The 19654-nt window shown below is 43.7% G+C and overlaps 2 protein-coding genes and 1 long non-coding RNA gene across 5 annotated transcripts in view; 1 reads left to right on the forward strand and 2 right to left on the reverse strand.

The window, feature by feature from the left end:
* Positions 1-8531, reverse strand: part of SGCB (sarcoglycan beta) — a 30053-nt gene extending 21522 nt beyond the window's left edge. Inside the window, exon 1 of the mRNA XM_070458044.1 lies at positions 8191-8531. Coding sequence (XP_070314145.1) covers positions 8191-8397 — 207 coding nt within the window. The 5' untranslated portion in view covers positions 8398-8531. The remainder of the gene's footprint in view (positions 1-8190) is intronic.
* A 4799-nt stretch (positions 8532-13330) lies between these two features.
* LOC110135213 (uncharacterized) lies at positions 13331-15133 on the reverse strand. The gene is made up of 2 exons (XR_002313296.2): positions 14230-15133; positions 13331-13497 (listed from the first exon to the last, which is right to left on the reverse strand). It is a non-coding gene; the product is annotated as an uncharacterized lncRNA (long non-coding RNA).
* A 111-nt stretch (positions 15134-15244) lies between these two features.
* Positions 15245-19654, forward strand: part of SPATA18 (spermatogenesis associated 18) — a 47448-nt gene continuing 43038 nt past the window's right edge. The window contains exon 1 of one of the 3 annotated variants that reach the window (XR_002313295.2): positions 15245-15529. Coding sequence is in view for 2 of the 3 variants with exons in the window: in XM_020890156.2 (XP_020745815.2) it covers positions 15443-15529 (87 nt within the window). In the remaining variant the exon portion in view is untranslated. The remainder of the gene's footprint in view (positions 15530-19654) is intronic. The other 2 variants (XM_020890156.2, XM_020890155.2) reach the window with 2 other exon arrangements.

Here is a 19654-nt window from a genome sequence, read left to right on the forward strand (position 1 = left end):
TCTGGTCCCATCACTTCAGCTCAAATAGATGGGTAAACAGTGGAAACAGTGACAGACTTTATTTTTGGAGACTCCAAAATCACTGCAGATAGTGACTGCAGCCATGAAATTAAAAGACACTTGCTCCTTGGAAGAAAAGTTATGACCAACCTAGACAGCATGTTAAAAACAGAGACATTACTTTGCCAACAAAGGCCCATCTAATCAAGGGTATGGTTTTTCCAGTGGTCGTGTATGGATGTAAGAGTTGGACCAGAAAAGAAAGCTGAGTGCCAAAGAATTGACGCTTTTGAACTGTGGTGTTGAAGAAGACTCTTCAGAGTCCCTTGGACTGCAAGGAGATCCAACCATTTCCTAAAGGAAATGAATCCTGAATATTCATTGAAAAGACTGATGCTAAAGCTGAAACTCCGATACTCTGGCCACCTGATGTGAAGAACTGATTCATTTGAAAAGACCCTGATGTTGGGAAAGATTGAAGGCGGGTAGAGAGGGGGGACGACAGAGGATGAGATGGCTGGATGGCATCACCGACTCAATGGAAGTGAATTTTTTTTTTCCCATTTACTTGTATTAGTTGGAGGCTAATTACTTTACAATATTGTAGTAGTTTTTGTCACACATTGACATGAATCAGCCATGGATTTACATGTGTTCCCCATCCTGATCCCCCCTCCCACCTCCCTCTCTACCCGTTCCCTCTGGGTCTTCCCAGTGCACCAGGCCCGAGCACTTGTCTCATGCATCCAACCTGGGCTGGACATGTTTCGATGCTGTTCTCTCGAAACATCCCACCCTCGCCTTCTCCCACAGAGTCCAAAAGTCTGTTCTGTACATCTGTGTCTCTTTCTCTGTTTTGCATATAGGGTTATCATTACCATCTTTCTAAATTCCATATATATGTGTTAGTATGCTGTAATGTTCTTTATCTTTCTGGCTTACTTCACTCTGTATAATGGGCTCCAGTTTCATCCATCTCATTAGAACTGATTCAAATGAATTCTTTTTAATGGCTGAGTAATATTCCATGGTGTATATGTACCACAGCTTCCTTATCCATTCGTCTGCTGATGGGCATCTAGGTTGCTTCCATGTCCTGGCTATTATGAACAGTGCTGCGATGAACATTGGGGTGCACGTGTCTCTTTCAGATCTGGTTTCCTTGGTGTGTGTGCCCAGAAGTGGGGTTGCTGGGTCATATGGCAGTTCTGTTTCCAGTTTTTTAAGGAATCTCCACCCTGTTCTCCATAGTGGCTGTACTAATTTGCAGTCCCACCAACAGTGTAAGAGGGTTCCCTTTTCTCCACACCCTCTCCAGCATTTACTGCTTGTAGACTTTTGGATAGCAGCCATCCTGACTGGCGTGTAATGGTACCTCATTGTGGTTTTGATTTGCATTTCTCTGATAATGAGTGATGTTGAGCATCTTTTCATGTGTGTGTTAGCCATCTGTATGTCTTCTTTGGAGAAATGTCTGTTTAGTTCTTTGGCCCATTGTTTGATTGGGTCATTTATTTTTCTGGAGTTGAGCTGCAGGAGCTGCTTGTATATTTTTGAGATTAATCCTTTTGTCTGTTGCTTCGTTTGCTATTATTTTCTCCCAATCTGAGGGCTGTCTTTTCACCTTGCTTATAGTTTCCTTTGTTGTGCAAAAGCTTTTAAGTTTCATTAGGTCCCATTTGTTTATTTTTGCTTTTATTTCCAATATTCTGGGATGTGGGTCATAGAGGATCCTGCTGTGATTTATGTCGGAGAGTGTTTTGCCTATGTTCTCCTCTAGGAGTTTTAGTTTATGGTCTTACATTTAGATCTTTAATCCATTTTGAGTTTATTTTTGTGTATGGTGTTAGAAAGTGTTTAGTTTCACTCTTTTACAAGTGGTTGACCAGTTTTCCCAGCACCACTTGTTAAAGAGGTTGTCTTTTTTCCATTGTATATCCTTGCCTTCTTTGTCGAAGATAAGGTGAATGGATGTGAATTTGAGTCAACTCTGGGACTTGGTGAAGGACAGGGAGGCCTGGTGTGCTGCGGTCCATGGGGTCTCGAGAGAGTGAGACACAACTTGGCGGCTGAACAACAACAAGGCACTCAATGATGATTTACTGAAATGAGTGCGTTTGATAATTTTAGATGTCAGAGATTCCTTCAGACTTAATTTCTCTAGATTTTCCCCTACAAACCCACAGCTTGTTCTCTTTGGGATTCTCAGTCATTTTGAAGAGTATAAAGAGAAACTGACACCAAATAAATTTGAGAACCTCTGACTATGGTTGAATGATATTGTAGGTGATTATTTGGTATATCATGAACATAAAAGGAAGGAGTAGAAATGCTTACTGCCCAACTTTCATATTTTTGAGAGCTTTGAGAAAATTAATTTATTGAATAAGCATTTTTTTAAGCCCTTTAGGCTCTAACATTAACCCTATACATAGGAATACAAAAGAAATACAGGGCAAGATCCTTATCATCTGGTTATTACAAACGTGATTTGGGTACACAAAGCTAGCATACACATAGTTAGCAATGCAATAACGTATTCTGTATGCTCCGATGCCAAGATCACCAGTGCAGACAATACATGCTGTGGAGCTCATGAGAGAAGAGACAGCATGGCTTGGAGGTGTCAGGGAAGCCAGAAGGAGCAGGTGGGTCAGATCTGGGAGTGCAGGCCGGATCAAGGTGCAGAGGAGGACAGGCTGTGAAAATTTGGGGGCACCTGTGAACAAAGTCTACTCTTTACATCTGTTTATTTGCGAGTCACCAGAGGTCCCTGAATATGAACGGTATATGTTTCAGGATGCTAAATGTGTATTTGCAGGAGACACAGGAAAGAGGAGAATATTAGCAAGTAGGCTGCTGGGATGTTGTCGGAAGGGAGACCCAAGGTACTGAGGGCCTAAAACAGGTGGGATGAAAAAGGAGAGATTAAAAATACACTTCAAGAGAAGAATTAAGTGAATCTGAAACCACTCACGTTTACTGAATGGTGACTACTTAAACATGGGGAGTGAGAGAGGGGGCTCTCACATACGCTGCTTTTGAGCTGAGTGTGAGACCATCACATGCCTCGAAGGTGATGAGAAGGGTGGATGAGGTGTTAGGTCAGTCAGGACCTGAGATTTGAACTGGAGAGTCTTCAGCTTCAAAGTAAATCAAATCTATGAGACTAATATCGGTCTACTGTAAGAAAACAACATGAAGCAGTGGTCCCCAACCCTTTTTGTGGCACCAGGGATCAGTATCATGGAAGACAATTTTTCCACAGACTGGGGTATAAGGGGATGGTTTTGGGATGATTCAAGGGCACTACATTTATTGTGCATTTATTTCTATTATTATTCCATCAGCTACACCTCAGATTGTCAGGCATTGGGTCCCGGAAGTCAGGGACCGCTTGTATAGAGCAAAAGAACAAAGAGCCAAGGAAGTACTCTTGGAAAACTTTGTGCAGGAACAATGGAAAATGAGAAATACAAGAAAACTAAGGACATGCAGCACTGCTGAACTCAATATGGTAAGAATCGCCTCTGTGATTTTCAAACTCTGGGTAGCAAACTGCTAAGTACAAACAGTCCTGAAAAGATGCCAGCAAGTGTACATCATTTATTTTCATTAAGAGAGAATACTGTAAGTAAAGAATTACGTACAGTCAGAGGAAAACTGTGTTTGTTCTTGTTGTTAGGGTCTTTCTGTCCCTTCCCTCCAACCATTTGTAGGAAGACTCACATGTTTGATGGCAGAGGGAAACATGCCAAGAAGGACAAAGACCAGATACCTCGGAGTAGGGCAGCGTAATGAGGGAAATAAGATTCTCCAGGAGACAGGAAAGAAAGTGAATGTACAGGAGAGTCTTAAAGGAGGGCTCCCACTTCATTCAAACGGTTCACACCAGGAAGAGAAACCATTTCTATTTTTCCTTGGGATGTAAAAGGCAAGGTCATCTCTCAATAAAGAGTGGACAGGGCAGCTGGAATCTTACTGTGGTTGCAGGGGTAGCAGGCTGGTTAAGAGCTTATGGAAAACAGAAAAAGACAAGGATAATCATTGTGGGTTATGTGGCAAACAAAATTTTTTAAACTCCACCAAGCGGTAAGAGTAAGCGCCTTTTAATTTCATGGCTGCAATCACCATCTGCAGTGATTTTCGAACCCAAGAAAATAAAGTCTGACACTGTTTCCCCATCTATTTCCCACGAAGTGATGGGATCGGATGCCATGATCTTAGTTTTCTGAATGTTGAGCTTTAAGCCAACTTTTTCACTCTCCTCTTTCTCTTTCATCAAGAGGCTCTTTAGTTCTTCTTCACTTTCTGCCATAAGGGTGGTGTCATCTGCATAGCTGAGGTTATTGATATTTCTCCTGGCAATCTTGATTCTAGCTTGTGCTTCCTCCAGCCCAGCGTTTCTCATGATGTACTCTGCATATAAGTTAAATAAGCAGGGTGACAATATACAGCCTTGACGTACTCCTTTTCCTATTTGGAACCAGTCTGTTGTTCCATGTCCAGTTCTAACTGTTGCTTCCTAACCTGCATACAGGTTTCTCAAGAGGCAGGTCAGGTGGTCTGGTAAGCCCATCTCTTTCAGAATTTTCCACAGTTTATTGTGATCTACACAGTCAAAGCCTTTGGCATAGTCAATAAAGCAGAAATAGATGCTCCAAAATAACTGCAGATGGTGATTGCAGCCATGAAATTAAAAGACGCTTACTCCTTGGAAGGAAAGCTATGACAAACCTAGACAGCATATTAAAAAGCAGAGACACTACTCTGTCAACAAAGGTCCATCTAGTCAAGGCTATGGTTTTTCCAGTGGTCATGTATGGATGTGAGAGTTGGACTAGAAAGCAAGCTGAGCACCCAAGAATTGATGCTTTTGAACTGTGGTGTTGGAGAAGACTCTTGAGAGTCCCCTGGACGGCAAGGAGATCCAACCAGTCCATCCTAAAGGAGATCAGTCCTGGGTGTTCATTGGAAGGACTGATGTTGAAGCTGAAACTCCAATACTTTGGCCACCTGATGTGAAGAGCTGACTCATTTGAAAAGACCCTGATGCTGGGAAAGATTCAGGGCAGGAGGAGAAGGGGACGACAGAGGATGAGATGGTTGGATGGCATCACCAACTCAATGGACATGGGTTTGGGTGGACTCCGGGAGCTGGTGAAGGATAGGGAGGCCTGGTGTGCTGCGGTTCATGGGGTCGCAGGGTTGGACACAACCGAGCGACTGAACTGAACTGAAGTGGTAAGAAAGGCTTTGTAGAAGATCACTCAATCTATTCAACAGGTTTAACACAAAACAAGTTGCTGAAAAAAGTCGTGTAGGTTGTGTATGCACATGAGGTGCAGAAGCTATGAGGGCGTGTCGTTGTTGCAAACATTTTAGAGTTGAATTTGTATTTTGGTAGTTTTTCGGCCAAAGGAAGTAGAATATCTTAGGGAAAGCGAGCTTGCTTCTAATTTTCACAGATCCAGTATAGAGTTATGACAGTGATGTCAGATGGGCAATTTAGAAGTCTCAGCCAGTGTGAATACAGGTCTACATAAGAGACAGGGCAAATCTTACCTTCCTGGGATGAATTCTTTACTTTTCTCTGTCAATTCATGTACATCAGTATATTTCATTCTTTGCACTTGCCATTTACAGACGAGTTACTATATGCCAGATGTTCCAGACTACCAAGACGTGCAAGGCACAGCACCTACTTTCAACAAACTTACTTACAGGCCAGCAGAGTAGACAGACGGAGCCACTAGAAATTACAGTTCAACATGGCAAGTGCAGTTGTAAAGCAATGCAACTGAAAGAGTGCATAAGAGGAATACCCTTTGACTCATCAAGTAAGCTCATCAGTTGAAGATTCTTCAAAAAAGCTGGGGCTTCAGTTGGACAAACAAGTTAGCCAAGTAAAGTACAGAGAAAGGCATTCCAGGCAGAGGAAACATCATGAAACTGAGTAGAGGTCATCGTGTACAAACTAACATCGGTAATTTCATATGGATGGTGGAGAAGATGAGTATACGAATGGGACAATATGAGAAATTCGATGTAGTTGTGCTTGCATGCTAAGTCACTTTAGTCGTGTCTGACTCTTTGCAACCCTATGGACTGAACCCCGCCAGGCTCCTCTGTTCATGGGATTCTCCAGGCAAGAATACTGGAGTGGGTTGCCATGCCCTCCTCCAGGGCATCTTCCCAACCCAGAGATTTAACCTGTCTCCTGCTTGCAGGCAGATTCCTTACCACTGAGCCATTGGGAAGCCCCAAGATGTGGTTAGGGATCAACAAATGAGTAGATATAAGTACCACATCAAGAATGAGAGACTCTATTCTGAAGGCAATGGGGATTTAAAATAGGTTAGTGATACAGATTTGCATTATAGCAAAATTAAACCAAAAAGAGTTGAACGAGAATAGATGAGTTTAGAGATGGAGATATCAACAGCAGGTTTCCTTAACAGTTCAAATGAGGGCTTGACTGAATTTTGACACTGCGCATCAAGATTCGGGAGAGGCCTTAAGAGGTAGAACTGAAAGGACCTAGTGATTGGATGTGAGTGTGACTTAGGGGGATCTAATATGACCCCCAAGTAGGGCCTGATACATAATTTGTAGGGTCTAGAGCAAAAAGAAAACATGAGGTTCTCTGTTCAAGTACCAAGCCTGGGAGAGCAGAGCATTAACCCAGAGGTGGGTCCATTCTGAGCTCCCTTGAGCCAGTCCTGCTCCCAAGTCTGTGGCAAGGTGAACCAACTGAATGAATGGTTGTAGCCCTTTTAATGGTGAGCGTGATGCACCATTCACCATTAAAAATTTCTGAGTTTGGGGTGCCTGTGGAAAATTCAGTAAAATTCCAACTGGAGACATAAATACCTAACTCTGAAGTGGAGAATCAGGGATGGATCAGATTGTCCAGTCTACGTGTAAAGCAAGAATAGAAACTAGGTGGAACTTCAAGAGTATCAACAGGTGATGCAGATGAAAAAAGAACGCTCTAAAACAGGCACTGATAATTCAGGAGAGAAATCACAAAAGCAAGGGACAATTTCAATCTCAACGACTCAAGAAGCTTCGTCTCCTTTCAATTTCACTCATTTCTTTACATTTTATTGTTAGGTCCTGTAGCTTGCCTACCATCTTTAGCTGATTTTTCTGCTTTTATCTGGCAGTTTGACTTTAACTTTGAAGGCAGATGTCATGTCTTTTATTTTGCACGGTGCTCAGCATGACTGTTCCAGTGATATCTACCTACTCTGTCTCTAAAAGCAGTTAATTACTTAAGAAAATCTTTCCAGACAAGATTTTTCTGAAAACAGAATGCTGGCTACTTGGCTCATTTATTTTTTTCAACAATGCTGAAGAATTGAGACTTTTTCAAAGAAACTATCCTACCACAGTTTCTTTTTTAAGGAAAATAATAATTAAGGCAGGGGGGAAGCAACTATCAAAATTATTTTTATTATAACAAATCACTCTAGTAACTACAGGTGTGTGTGTTTGTGTGTGAGTAAATGTGTGCATAATGTATAGCCTGATTTTTGGGAAGAAAATAGCCTTTTAAGCTATTCTAAGTTACAAGTTTACAATGCAGATTAGGAAATACTTGATAAAGCATTTAATGATTTTAAACCAACTGGGTAGAAGACAGTCTTATACTGATTGGTGACTTAGTCTCCAGAACCAAAGCGGGAGGAGAAACGTGGCTGTCAGTCTAGGGGGACGACACACAAGAAGTGGCCGCAAGCTGATACCCAACAACAGCTGACTGTTTCTTGGCTGGTATCAGCGGAGGCTGGCGGCTCGTTGGCTGGGGCTATTTTTACCCGCATCTTCGCTGGCCACGGAGCAGGACATGTTCCCGGTACGTCCTGGAGGAGGCTCCCAACTGCCACGACCCCATCCCGGGCCTCCAGGACAGCGCCCCTCCTGACCCCGCCGAGGGACAGCCAGGCCAGGCAGGGAGCTCGCGCGCGGCTGGCTCCCTCTTATCCGCTTGGGAGCCCCTGCCCCGGGTCCCGCCCGGCCTTCGCCAGCATCCTGGGCTGCGGACAGCTCCTCCCGCCCAGCCCCGCCCCGCCGAGCCCGCCCTCGCGCCCCGGCCCCAGCCTGCCGGCCCTAAGGAGGACCTCACCGGCAGGACCCCGGCCTCCCCCGGCCCTCCAGCCCCCGGCTGCGGCGGGGCTCACAGACCTGCTCCGCGGCCGCCGTCGCCGCCGCCGCCATCTTCCCGCGGCCGCCGGCTCCGCTGCCCACCCGGCCGCCTCCGCACCTCGCGCGCCTGCGCTTGCGCGCTGGAGGGGCGGGAGGGGGGCCGCCGCTCCTCGCCCCGCCCCCCATCTCCGACCCCGCCCCGCCCGGGCCTCGGGGCCAGCTGTGCTGCTCCCGGCGCCCAGGCATGGCCTCCGGGAGCGTTTTCTCGCGCACCGGGATTCCTCTGGATTCTTCCAAAAGGGCGCCCTCAAAATACAGAGGACCCCTCTCCCTTCCCCTCCATTCCCCAGCAAGGAGTGGGGGGCGGTGCTGGTAGCATCCCCAGGGCTCTTTGCTTCACGAGTCGGGGTCTCCCTGGCTGGATGGGAAGGGCGCATTTGCAGAGTAAGGTGGACGACGGAGGAGGTGGTGAGAACGTGGACGGAAGTTAACAAGTTGCTGACAGGCAGCTAAAATCTTGAAAACCGAATGTCCTTAAAGAGGACAGTCACTTCGGGGATGCTTCTTAGTTTTGGCGGGCCTGTGAAGGCTGATGCTTTTTTTCCTGTGGTTTTGGAGGTGGGTTGAAGATAGTGTAGATGTATCTCCTGGGGAATCCAATTTAACAGATGTTTACTGCACACCAGGAAGGCATTCAGATATACAAGTAACTCTAGAACACATTCCTTCTTCGCTGTGGAGTCAATATAATCCAATAATCCTCTTAGTTAAAAAAAAAAAAAAAAAAAAAGAGGGCAGTGGTGACCAAGGTGTGATAACTATTCCTCAGGTAGCTGAAACTTCTCCTAAGCATCTTGGGGCCCCAGGCCTGCCTAACTCAACAGGAACACCAAAGAGACCTGCTGGCCAAATTTTTCTTTCTCTAGGAACTAAGTCAGCCTTGCTTTTTGATGACTGGAGCTGATGTTTCTCTCTCTGCGTACTTTACATCAGGGGATTGCCGAGAAATTGTAGTTCGAAGATTCGGCTCTCTGACCTGGTAAATCCTTTATAATCTTGCCCGTCTCTCCTCTAGTTTTGGCTAAGATCAGTACCTAGCTGGTCATCAAGTTCTGCAAATCCTTTCCAAATGCTGGACCCAATTGACTTGCATCTCTAGGCTGATTCCTGCCTGTATCTCTAGGACAAGCTTCATCTTAAGCAGAAAGACTGTTACAGTTCAACGCTTTGGGGAGTTAGCAGTAAGCCTCTGATAATAGTCTGGCTGTGGTCCCAATAATACACTCAGGTAACTGGGCTTTTGACTGATCCTTAATTCCTATCCCTAATTCTAGTCCTCTAGTCCTTACTTCCTATGCTTTGCTTCTTTTCCTTCTGCTTGAAAAGTCCTTCTCTTTTTCTGTCAAGCACACTCTTTTTTTTTTTTTTTTTCCCAAGCACACTCTTATTCATCCTTAAAAAATCCATTCAAATGTCATGTTCTCTTTGAGCCTTCCTACCTGCCTGGGCAGTTTTAGCTGGTCTGTCCCTTAATTCTGCTCCTAGTCTTCTACACGAATTTCAGATTGCATTGTATTCTGTACCTGTCTTAAGATCACCTAAAAAATGGGGCACTCTAGCTGGAAGATCTGTATCTTACTCATCCTTTTATCTCCAATGCTTAAGACAGTAATGAAACTTAATATCTTAGAAATCTGTAATCCCCCAGTTTCTAAGACTAGCAGCCCTGCCTTGGTTTTGCCAACCTGTCTCATACATAGAGACAAAGTGCCTTGGCAATACCACCAGTAAAAACTAAATTTAATCACATGCAGTTGGGTCAGCAAAAGCTAAAAGATTTTCTTCAAATAGTAATAGAGGCCCTGACCCAAAGGACTAACGTGGACAGCTGTAGGATAAGAATAGCATGGCACACACAGAAGAGGACTGGGGTGCCTAAAAAGAAGGCTGACTAGAGCAGAACAGATTATGCCTTTAGCCACCTTTGCTGAGGGTTTGCAGCTGTCCCCAGTGGAAATTATGATGAGGATCCCACTGTATATCCTTGGAGCTCTCTGCATACAAGCTTCTTACATACAAGCATCAGAAAACACACACAGCTCTTGCTATAACTGAGGGGTTTGGTTGCTCTTTTGTTGGCTTCATAAAATCCTAATTAAAAATCTCTCCCGCTAACTGATGCAGGTACAATTCAAAGTGGACAAAAGTAAGAACTTTCAGAAAGCCTATTCCATCCAGATGTTTGACTCATTACACTTCTCTAGGAAAAAAGGCTCCTGGCTGGGTGGTAAAATTATGATGTTTTAAGAACAACCAACTGGCTATTATATTTGCTTTTCTACCTCTATGCGGTTATGACCTCAGATATAAAGCAGCCAATCATCTCCTTCCTGCCTTCTTTCCTTCTTTGCTTTCCTTTCTTCTTTCTTTTACTTCTTTCTCTTTTTGTTAACAGTTTAACAAACATTTATAGAGGGCTTAGAATGTGCCATTTGCTGTGCTGAGGATATTAAACTAAATAGACCTTTGCCCTTTTCTTTAAGAAACTCACAAGCTTATATAGGATGCAGACAAATAAGTTTAACATAGTAGGGTAACAATATCAACATTGCTAAAGTTAGACAAAGCACAAAGAAGAGAGTAATGAGCTTTTTGGGGGTGGGGGAGTTAGGAAGATTTTGTCAGTTTGAGCTGAGTTTAAATTTATTAAAAGTGCAACTTTGGAGAAACCCCGTGTTTATTTCCTGGAGATTAGCTCTATTAGTTATTTCAGCAAGCCTGCAGAATAAAAGAGGTTCAACTTTTGCTGATTGGCTAATGCTCTCAGAATCAAGGCCTGACCTCAACTGAATTGTGAACCAGAAATTGAGACAACAAGCAAGATTTGCTCAATCTCAACCATAACCAATATGTTAAAAAAAAAAAAAAAGGAAAAACGTTAATGTCAGAACTGCAAGAGATCTTAGTCCATCAGTCCATGTTTTTCATTATATAGATGGAAGAAAAGTGAGGCTCAGAATGATTAAAGACTTATGTAAAGTCATGAGAAACCACTAACTGGAAGAGTGTGAGATAAAACAAAAGTATCCACGTCTCAAATTTATTCTTTCAACTTCTCTAAGATAATCTGATAGTGTACCAGAAAGATTTGATTTTTCTTTTATTCCCAAATAAATGCCTACTTGATAATATCCTGAAATAAAGAGGAACAAAATTAGAGCATCAAAAGATTCTTCAAATAGAACCTTTACTTATCTATTTCCTTTCATATATATATATAGATGGCTTACCTGGTAGCTCAGGCTTCCCTCATAGCTCAGCTGGTAAAGAAACTGCCTGCAATGCGGGAGACCTGGGTTTGATCCCTGGGTTGGGAAGATCCCCTGGAGAAGGGAACAGCAACCCACTCCAATATTCTGGCCTGGAGAATTCCACGGACTGTATAGTTCATGGGGTCGCAGAGTCGGACACGACTGAGAGACTTTCACTTTCACTTTTCCCTGGTGGCTCAGATGGTAGAGAATCTGCCTGCAGTGTGGACGACTCAGGTTTGGTCCTTGGGTTGGGAAGTTTCTCTGGAGAAGGAAATGGCTACCCACTCCAGTATTCTTGCCTGGAGAATCCCATGGACAGAGGAGCCTGGTGGGCTACAGTCCACGGGGGTCTCACAGAGTCAGACACGACTGAGGGACTCTTAGCACTTCTTTTATCCTATATATATATATATATACTTCAAAAAACAGAATCTCAACCTTGTTGAGTGCATGCTTATAGTTCTAAGCATGTGGATTCTTCTTTAATCAGCAACATCTACTGTTTGCATTCTAGGCTCTAACTCTTAAATTGATTTCCATCCTGCGCCCATCAAAAGTGCTAAGGAAGGGATCGCCATTAAGGGCACTTATGAGGATATCTACTTATTCCTACAGGTATGGAAGTTCTAAGCTTGTATCAAGTAACATCACCAGAGAGCAAAGAAAATGGGGTGTCAATTGCTTGGCCCTCTCTTTGATGGCATGTGTTCTAGTGTTACCCCCATTGGCATTGATCAAAGGTGAGAGCAAGAAAGTCACATGAAGATTGTTTCTGTATTTTCTTTACAAAGGGGAGGTTATTAAGGACACATTCATCTGTTATTCTATACTCTTTGGAAAGGAATAAACATATTTAAGAACTGGTACCAAAAAATGTGCTTTCATTCAAAGAATTGGTATGTGTACTTTAAAAATCAAATGGTAACCATACCATCTATTTTCCTTTTTTTCTTGACTGCCACAAAGGCCCAAAATAAATGTAAAATAAGGCTCAATATTAGTACACAGGCTTAAACTGGGGGCATATTTGTTTTTTTCACTAATATTTTTCTAAATCCAACAAAGATGTTTTCTACAAACTTTTTACTATAAGCGATCTGAGATTCTCTTTTGGAAGTTTTAAGGGGATAAATAATGAATAAGTATGTAAAACATTTCCTTTGAGTACTTGAGAGTTATGCTTGTTACTAGTAAGCATCAAGTTCTTGCTATGGACAACCGTGTTCCAGGGCTCTATGGAAACTAAGGGGTGCATGAAATGACTGGGAAACCTGAAGGGTCTTGAATCGAGTTGTGATGGTCAAGTATTGTAGAGATAAGGTCAGGTAGCATATTCCAAAGTGATTTCAGACTCATTTTATCCTAAGACTCCATACGTCTATTAAATGAGTAACAGGAACATTTGGTCAAAGCATATTCTATTTTGAGTTGGCTTAAATATTGATATTTTGAGGAACATTTTTCTGAAGGTGGTCAAGTTTTTGGATAGCTGTTTCTGAGTAAATTTTCATAAAAGCAGTTTGTGTTCATGGTGGAAATTTGAAAAATCGGAAAAGTATAAAGGAACTAGTTAAAATCATCCATAATCATGCCTTGGGTTCATGTTGTATAATGTAACACAATATATATAATTTAGAGACCTGCTTTTTTCACTTAACGTTATATAGTAATAATTCCTAGATACTAGCTGTTCAAGAATGAGATTTCTATTGTGAAACATTCCACTGAATAATTTACTCAATCAGCAGCCCTATTGGTGCTTTATATGTTTCCAACCTACTCTTCTCTGTTTAATATTAGTACTGTGACCTATTGTACATTTGTAGTAATAGTAATCAGAGCATTTAGGAAGCAAATTTATAGCATTTGCTGTAACATATCAAGCACTGTATTGCACTTCACATGAATGATCTTATTTAGTCTCTAATAACCCTGAGAAGTAGGAACAATAGTAAGATGATACAAGGGCTTCCTAGATGGCTCAGAATTCATCTCAGGAGACGCCGTTTGATCCCTAGGTTGAGAAGATCCCCTGGAGGAGGAAATGGGGAAAGGAAACACTATTCAGTATTCTTGCCAGGACAACCCCATGAACAGAAGAGCCTGGCAGGCTGTAGTGATAAAACAGTCCCAAACGACTGAAGCAGCTGAGCACACAGGTATGCAAAATGATATAAACAAGGACTAGAGGTTAATTAAAGTGCAACAGCAAGGAGGAGGATTTAACCCTTAGTTTGACCTAAGCAAATATTCCAACTTGGTTTTTATTAATAAGTAAGGCAGACTGTTCAAAGATTCCAGTTACCTATAAAAATGTGCATTAAGTTAAGAAATCAGTAAGATTCTTCTTCATTGCTTTCCTCATTCTTTATATTTTTTAAAGAAAGTCAGTAATGAATATTTATTTTTTGCACTTTAGCAATTGTTATTGCACTATGATAAAATGTGTGTTCTCTTTATATTCTGTTTTTTCTTTTTGTTGATATATAATTAAAATAATAATACAGTATGTACAACATAGTGATTCAATATTTGTATATAATGTGAAATAGTCACCACAATCAGTCTAATTAATATCTATCACCAGACATAGTTACAAGTTTTTTTTTCTTGTGGTGAGGACTTTTATAGTCCTTATTTTGTGATCTACAGAAGATAGTAAGAACACAGACTCCAGAATGAGCCTTTCATTTTTATCAGAGGACAGTAAAACCACTAATTAAATGGAAAAAAGCGGGGTGGGGGCAAAAAGTCTTAAGTTTACCGTCAGTGGACATGTTCAATGTTCATAATTCTTAAATACCTGAAAAAAAAAAAAGAAACTGAATTAAACTAGCTAACCGACTAGCTGAGGTCCTGCTTCCATCCGCTCTGTTTTAAAAAAGATCGATAAGGATGATTTGCAATCTGCACATCATTTAACGACATTGAAAATAAGGGTACGAAAGTGCTTAGTGATGGCTGAAATGGTTTCGTTTCTTAAGTAGTCCAGACTGCCACTGTGGCTTAATAAACCTTTTGAAATAGTGCCAAACCGGCTCTAAACTTGCACAAAGTCTTAGAGAATTTATAATTAAATAACTTTAGAGTGGTTAATGATTCTAAAACCTGACCAAATCTTATTTAAACCTGATTGACTTTAATTTGTGAACATCCTTGAGCTAAAATCTATTTAGCTGGGCACCCGCCAAATCCTAGGTGTTACAAAGGAAGAAGTAAAGTCTTGAGAAGTGAAAGAATATAGGAAGGAGTCAAACAACTGCTTTCTTCACCGCCTAAGCAAAAACGTCTAGAAAGAAATAACGTTTGCTTTCCTAGACAAGAGGCCTCCGGCTGCCCAGCATCCCCACACTGAGGGCGCCTCTCTATCCATCAGGGTCGGGTGGCTGCCATCTGGAGTCTTAGCGTCTTCCAGCCGCCGGCCCAACCCGGAGTCTCACAGACTTTGAGGGCTCTCGCTTTCGGCCACCAGCAGCAGCAGCAGCAGCATGAGGCTGAGCATCAGTAGCATGAGGAAGAGCGGCATGGCGCGTCCCGGCGGTGCCCCGGACCCGCAGGCGGGTGGGGGTGGGTGGGGGGCAGGAGGGATGCGGGCGGCGGAGCTGCAGGCGGATAGGGCGCTGGGATGGGGCTGGGCGGCGGCGCGGGCGTTGCCAGGAAACGGGCGGCGCGCGTCCCCAGCTGCCGCGCGCCCACGTCAAGGTTTGTTTAATAATCGCCCGGGTATTTATTGTCCTGGCTCCCGGCGGCCGCGCGGGAGCCGGGAGACCGCGCGCGGGGCAGCGAATGAGGCGCGGCGGCTGTGGCCCAGGTCGCCTCCCCCCGGCTTCTCGAACCCTGCCCAGTCCGACCCGAGGAGGGAGGATGGAAACACCAGACGCGCTCTGAGCTCCTCAGGAAGAGAACACCTTTCCCGCCACCTCACCCCGCGGTCCACGAGTCCACCTCCCAGAGCGGGCCGAGCGGAAGAGCGAGCGATGGCAGACAACCTGAGGAGACTGGTCTCCAACGAAGCTTTGCGGTCGTTGCAGGACAAGCTACAGTCCTGGCTGAGGGAGTACAACGTGAGTCAGAGGGGAAGACCCCCGGAGTTCGCCCGCCCCCGCTCTAGTTCCTTGCGCAGCCCTCGGCGGGAGGTTCTTAGGACTGGCCTCCGCGTGACTGCTTTGCCAAGTCCCGCAGTTTTGATTCCTCACTGGGACCCGCACCGAGGGAAGCAGGGAAATGCGATTCTTTTTTCTCCTTCCGGCGCGAGGTGGCGCGGTCCGCGAAGCGCTGGACTGGTCGTAGCAGAGGAGAGCTCCTATTTTAGCGAGCGGTAGCCAAGGACGCTGGCTGTCCTAGCAACGGGAAAGCCCTGCAAGTAACCCATCCGGTCTAGCTTGTCACTCTTCCTCCAGTCCCCTCTACCTGCAGTCCACCCCGATACCCCGACTCAAATTGTTATTATTTATTACATCCCTCCTCTTGCCTTTCCGCAAGTGTCCCACTCTGCGGATAGGATTTTTATAGAAATATACCCAGGAGTTAGTACCCAGAAGTCAATGAAACGGACACTAGTCAACCTTGCGAGTTTCACTTGTGTGCTGATCAGCATGGCAAGTAAGGCAGTTTCAACACCAGGGCAGATTTCAGAAGGCCTGTTGTCAAGGCATTTGTAAGCCAATATTCTGTCATCAAACCCAGTAGGGTTCTTCAAATCTCATTAATTCCCCCCACCCCCAGCCCCACTCCAGCTCCCGTTCATCTCCCCATCCAGATAGTAGAACTCCAGTGCAGAATTTGCTTCGGTTGGTCTGTCTTAAAAAGGAGAGTTCTATGCTGTAGCTCAGCTAGTAAAAAAAAGTCCATCTGCAATGCAAGAGACTCCGGTTTGATCCCTGGATCAGGAAGATCCCGTGGAGAAGGGCATGGCAACCCACTCTAGTATTCTTGCCTGGAGAATCCCCATGGACAGAGGAGCCTGGCGGGCTACAGTCCATGGGGTCGTAAAGAGTCAGACATGACTTAGCGACTGAACAGTAACAAAAAAAAGGAGAGTCCTGTTCTCACACAGCAAGTAGAATAAAGCAGGAAAAAGAGCTGGGGATCCAGAATCAGCCCCACCCTGCCAGCTTTTAGGTCTGACTTTGCAGAGAACTGGCCGAATCATTGGGGCTTCCCTGGTGGCTCAGTGGTAAAGAATCCACCTGCCAGTGTAGGAGATGCCGGTTCATTCCCTGGTTCTGCAAGATCCCCTGGAGAAGGAAATGGCAACCCACACCACTGTTCTTTCTTGCCTGGAAAATCCCATGGACAGAGAAGCCTGGTGGCTTAGTGACTAAATAACAACAAACAACAACGACAAAAGCTGAATCATTTGGGGCAAATTATTTAACCTCTAGGTCTCAGTACCTCCTCAGCTAACTGGAAGACTGGAATTGATGATGGGTTAAGTTCCTTTTTGGATCTCAATTTTTTGAGTCTAGATTAGCTTGTTTCTGAAATCCTACCAGGAAAATGCAACTGCCTGCCATCATGAGTCCCTGGACTTTCCTATCCACCTTGTAACCAGGCTCCTGGGACAAGGGGAGCTCAAAACACTATGACTTTCTCCTTAGCCTGCTTTTCTAGTGTTTACTCCATTTGCCCACATTTAAAGAACCAATATTGATTATTCCTTCTCCATCAGAATTGCAGGAAAATTAAAATTCACCATTAGCACAAAGCCCTGGACTCCCTCCACCACCTACTTTTAGAAGTGGCTACTTGTTACCTAATCTCAGAAGGATGAGACTAACAAATCCTAATACATGTATTTTCCCTTCTAAAACTACTTCTTACAGAAAATGTTTTTCTTGCCCTGTGGCCGAAATTAACTTGGGCCATTAAAAAGTGTGTTCAGCTTGTCATTAGACAATGTTGAACACAAATGACACTGGTAGTGGCTGGACCAAATTAAATGATTGTTTTAGAAATGACCTGTAAGTTCTGAGAAATGCCAAAGTTTATTGTACTTTCTCTTCTCACTAACAGTGGTGCACCCCATTCTTCTGTTCTCACCAAAACCATTTCTATTTAGGTTCCTCACTTGTGGCCCTCCCCATCTCCAATATACACATATAATTAGTGGAGACTGAACTCTTAGAGATCAGTGCCTTTACAAAATTTGTGGCCATTCCTCGGGCATCATCATTTCTCTTTCAACTTTCTGGCATCTCTTTTGCATTTGACTGTCAACACCTGCATTTTTCTAAGACACTGTTTGTCTCCTTGTCTTACCCACACCCCTCTCGTAGTTGTTCTTCAAGGGCAGACTTTAGAAACCTTCTCTTCCACCTCCATTCCTGTTTCATTTCTTACCCCTATGCTGATGAATATCATATCTATACTCAGGTCCTTTTCTCATCTGAGCTCTCACTTCTTCAAATGTCCATTGGACATTTTCAGTTGTGCTATTGTCATTGCAAAGTCAAATCAGTGTAAGACTGACCCTAGCTTCTCCCATGCCACAAACACTGGCTTCTTTCCTTTAGTCACAGTCTTTATCATGACACACTCCACTACTTTCTCACCAGCGGAATCCGTTGGTACTCGTTTCTAAGCTTGTGCAGAACCTGAGCACGTTCCACACCGTCCCCACCTCCGCTGGCATGCTCATACACCTTTGGTCATCTTTTATTTGTGTTACTTAAAAAAAATAACCCAAAGTTATTCTTCTAAATACCAAGTCAGATCAAGTCACTCCTATGGCAAAACACTCCAAACTTCATATCTCAGAAAAAAAGTTCCTGCAATGGCCATCAGGCTCCTGTACAATTGTGCTCCTTTAAATTCCGTGATGTCGTCTCTTACTCTTTCCCTTGGTCAACCACTGTAGCGATACCAGACGCCTTGCTCTTTGTAGAGCAGAACTGTCCAACGGAACCTTCCATTATGATGGACGCATTCTATATACATCTTTATATCAGCACTGTCCAACATGGTGGCCAGTAAGCATTTGAAATTCAATGAGTGCAAACTGAGGAACTGAAGTTTTAACTTCACTGAAGTCTAGTTTGAATTCAACTAGTCGCATATGACCAGTGGCGACTGTATTGGACAGAGCAGTCACCCTCACCCCTGGAACCACTGTGCCCCTTCTCTGCTTTATTTCTTCCATTCTAATTTTTACCGGTTTACTCTTTTATTTTGTTTATTAGTCTTCCTCCCCTCCCCCAACACACCCTAAAATGTAAGCTCCAGACGGCAGAGATTTCTGTTTCATTCCACTTTTGGCCCCCTAGTAGTTGCTCAATAAATCATGACTGGCTGAATGCCACCACCTTTCTCCCAGACACCCAGTTCCTTGGACTCATTTCTGAAAAACCTCATATTCAGCGTAAAATTAGAGATGACCCCTGTGCGTGCCTTGTGTGTTCAGTCGCTTCAGTCGTATTCATCTCTTTGTGACCCTATGGACCATAGCCCACTAGGCTCCTCTGTCCATGGGGTTCTCCAGGCACGAATATTGAAGTGCCCTATTGACATGGAAGCAACCTAGATGCCCTTCAGCAGACGGATGGATAAGGAAGCTATGGTACCTATACACAGTGGAATATTACTCAGCCATTAAAAAGAATTCATTTGAATCAGTTCTAATGAGATGGATGAAACTGGAGCCCATTATACAGAGTGAAGTAAGCCAGAAAGATAAAGACCAATACTGTATACTAACACATATATATGGAATTTAAAAAGATGGTAATGAAGTGCCCTATTGCCATGCCCTCCTCCAGGGGATCTTCCTGACCCAGGGATCAAACTGGAGTCTCCTGCATCTCCTGCATTCCTGGCAGAGTCTTTACCCCTGAGCCAGCAGGGAAGCCCAGAAATGATCCCCAAATATCTTTAATTCAACTTTTCTTAACATTGAAACCAGAAGCCAGGATTAACGATCAGGAGCACAAGTGAGAGGGTGCAAGCATTCTGAATAGTGTGTGTGTGTGGTGTGTGCCGAGTGGTGAGGGCGCGGCGATAAAGAAAGACGATGAGAAAATCTCTTTACAGAACCTACCAAAATTTAGGTTACAGTGAGACTTATTCAACATCTTGTCATCTACAGTTTGAGTTTCAGTCAATTGCTAAGAGTTTTCCTGTAATACTTTGGCCTTGAATCCTTAAGGTGAAGAGTACTCATTGTAGCAAATTATATTTATTAAAATATTGGT

This window comes from Odocoileus virginianus, chromosome 29 (assembly GCF_023699985.2).
Source record: "Odocoileus virginianus isolate 20LAN1187 ecotype Illinois chromosome 29, Ovbor_1.2, whole genome shotgun sequence".
Lineage (NCBI taxonomy): Eukaryota > Metazoa > Chordata > Mammalia > Artiodactyla > Cervidae > Odocoileus > Odocoileus virginianus.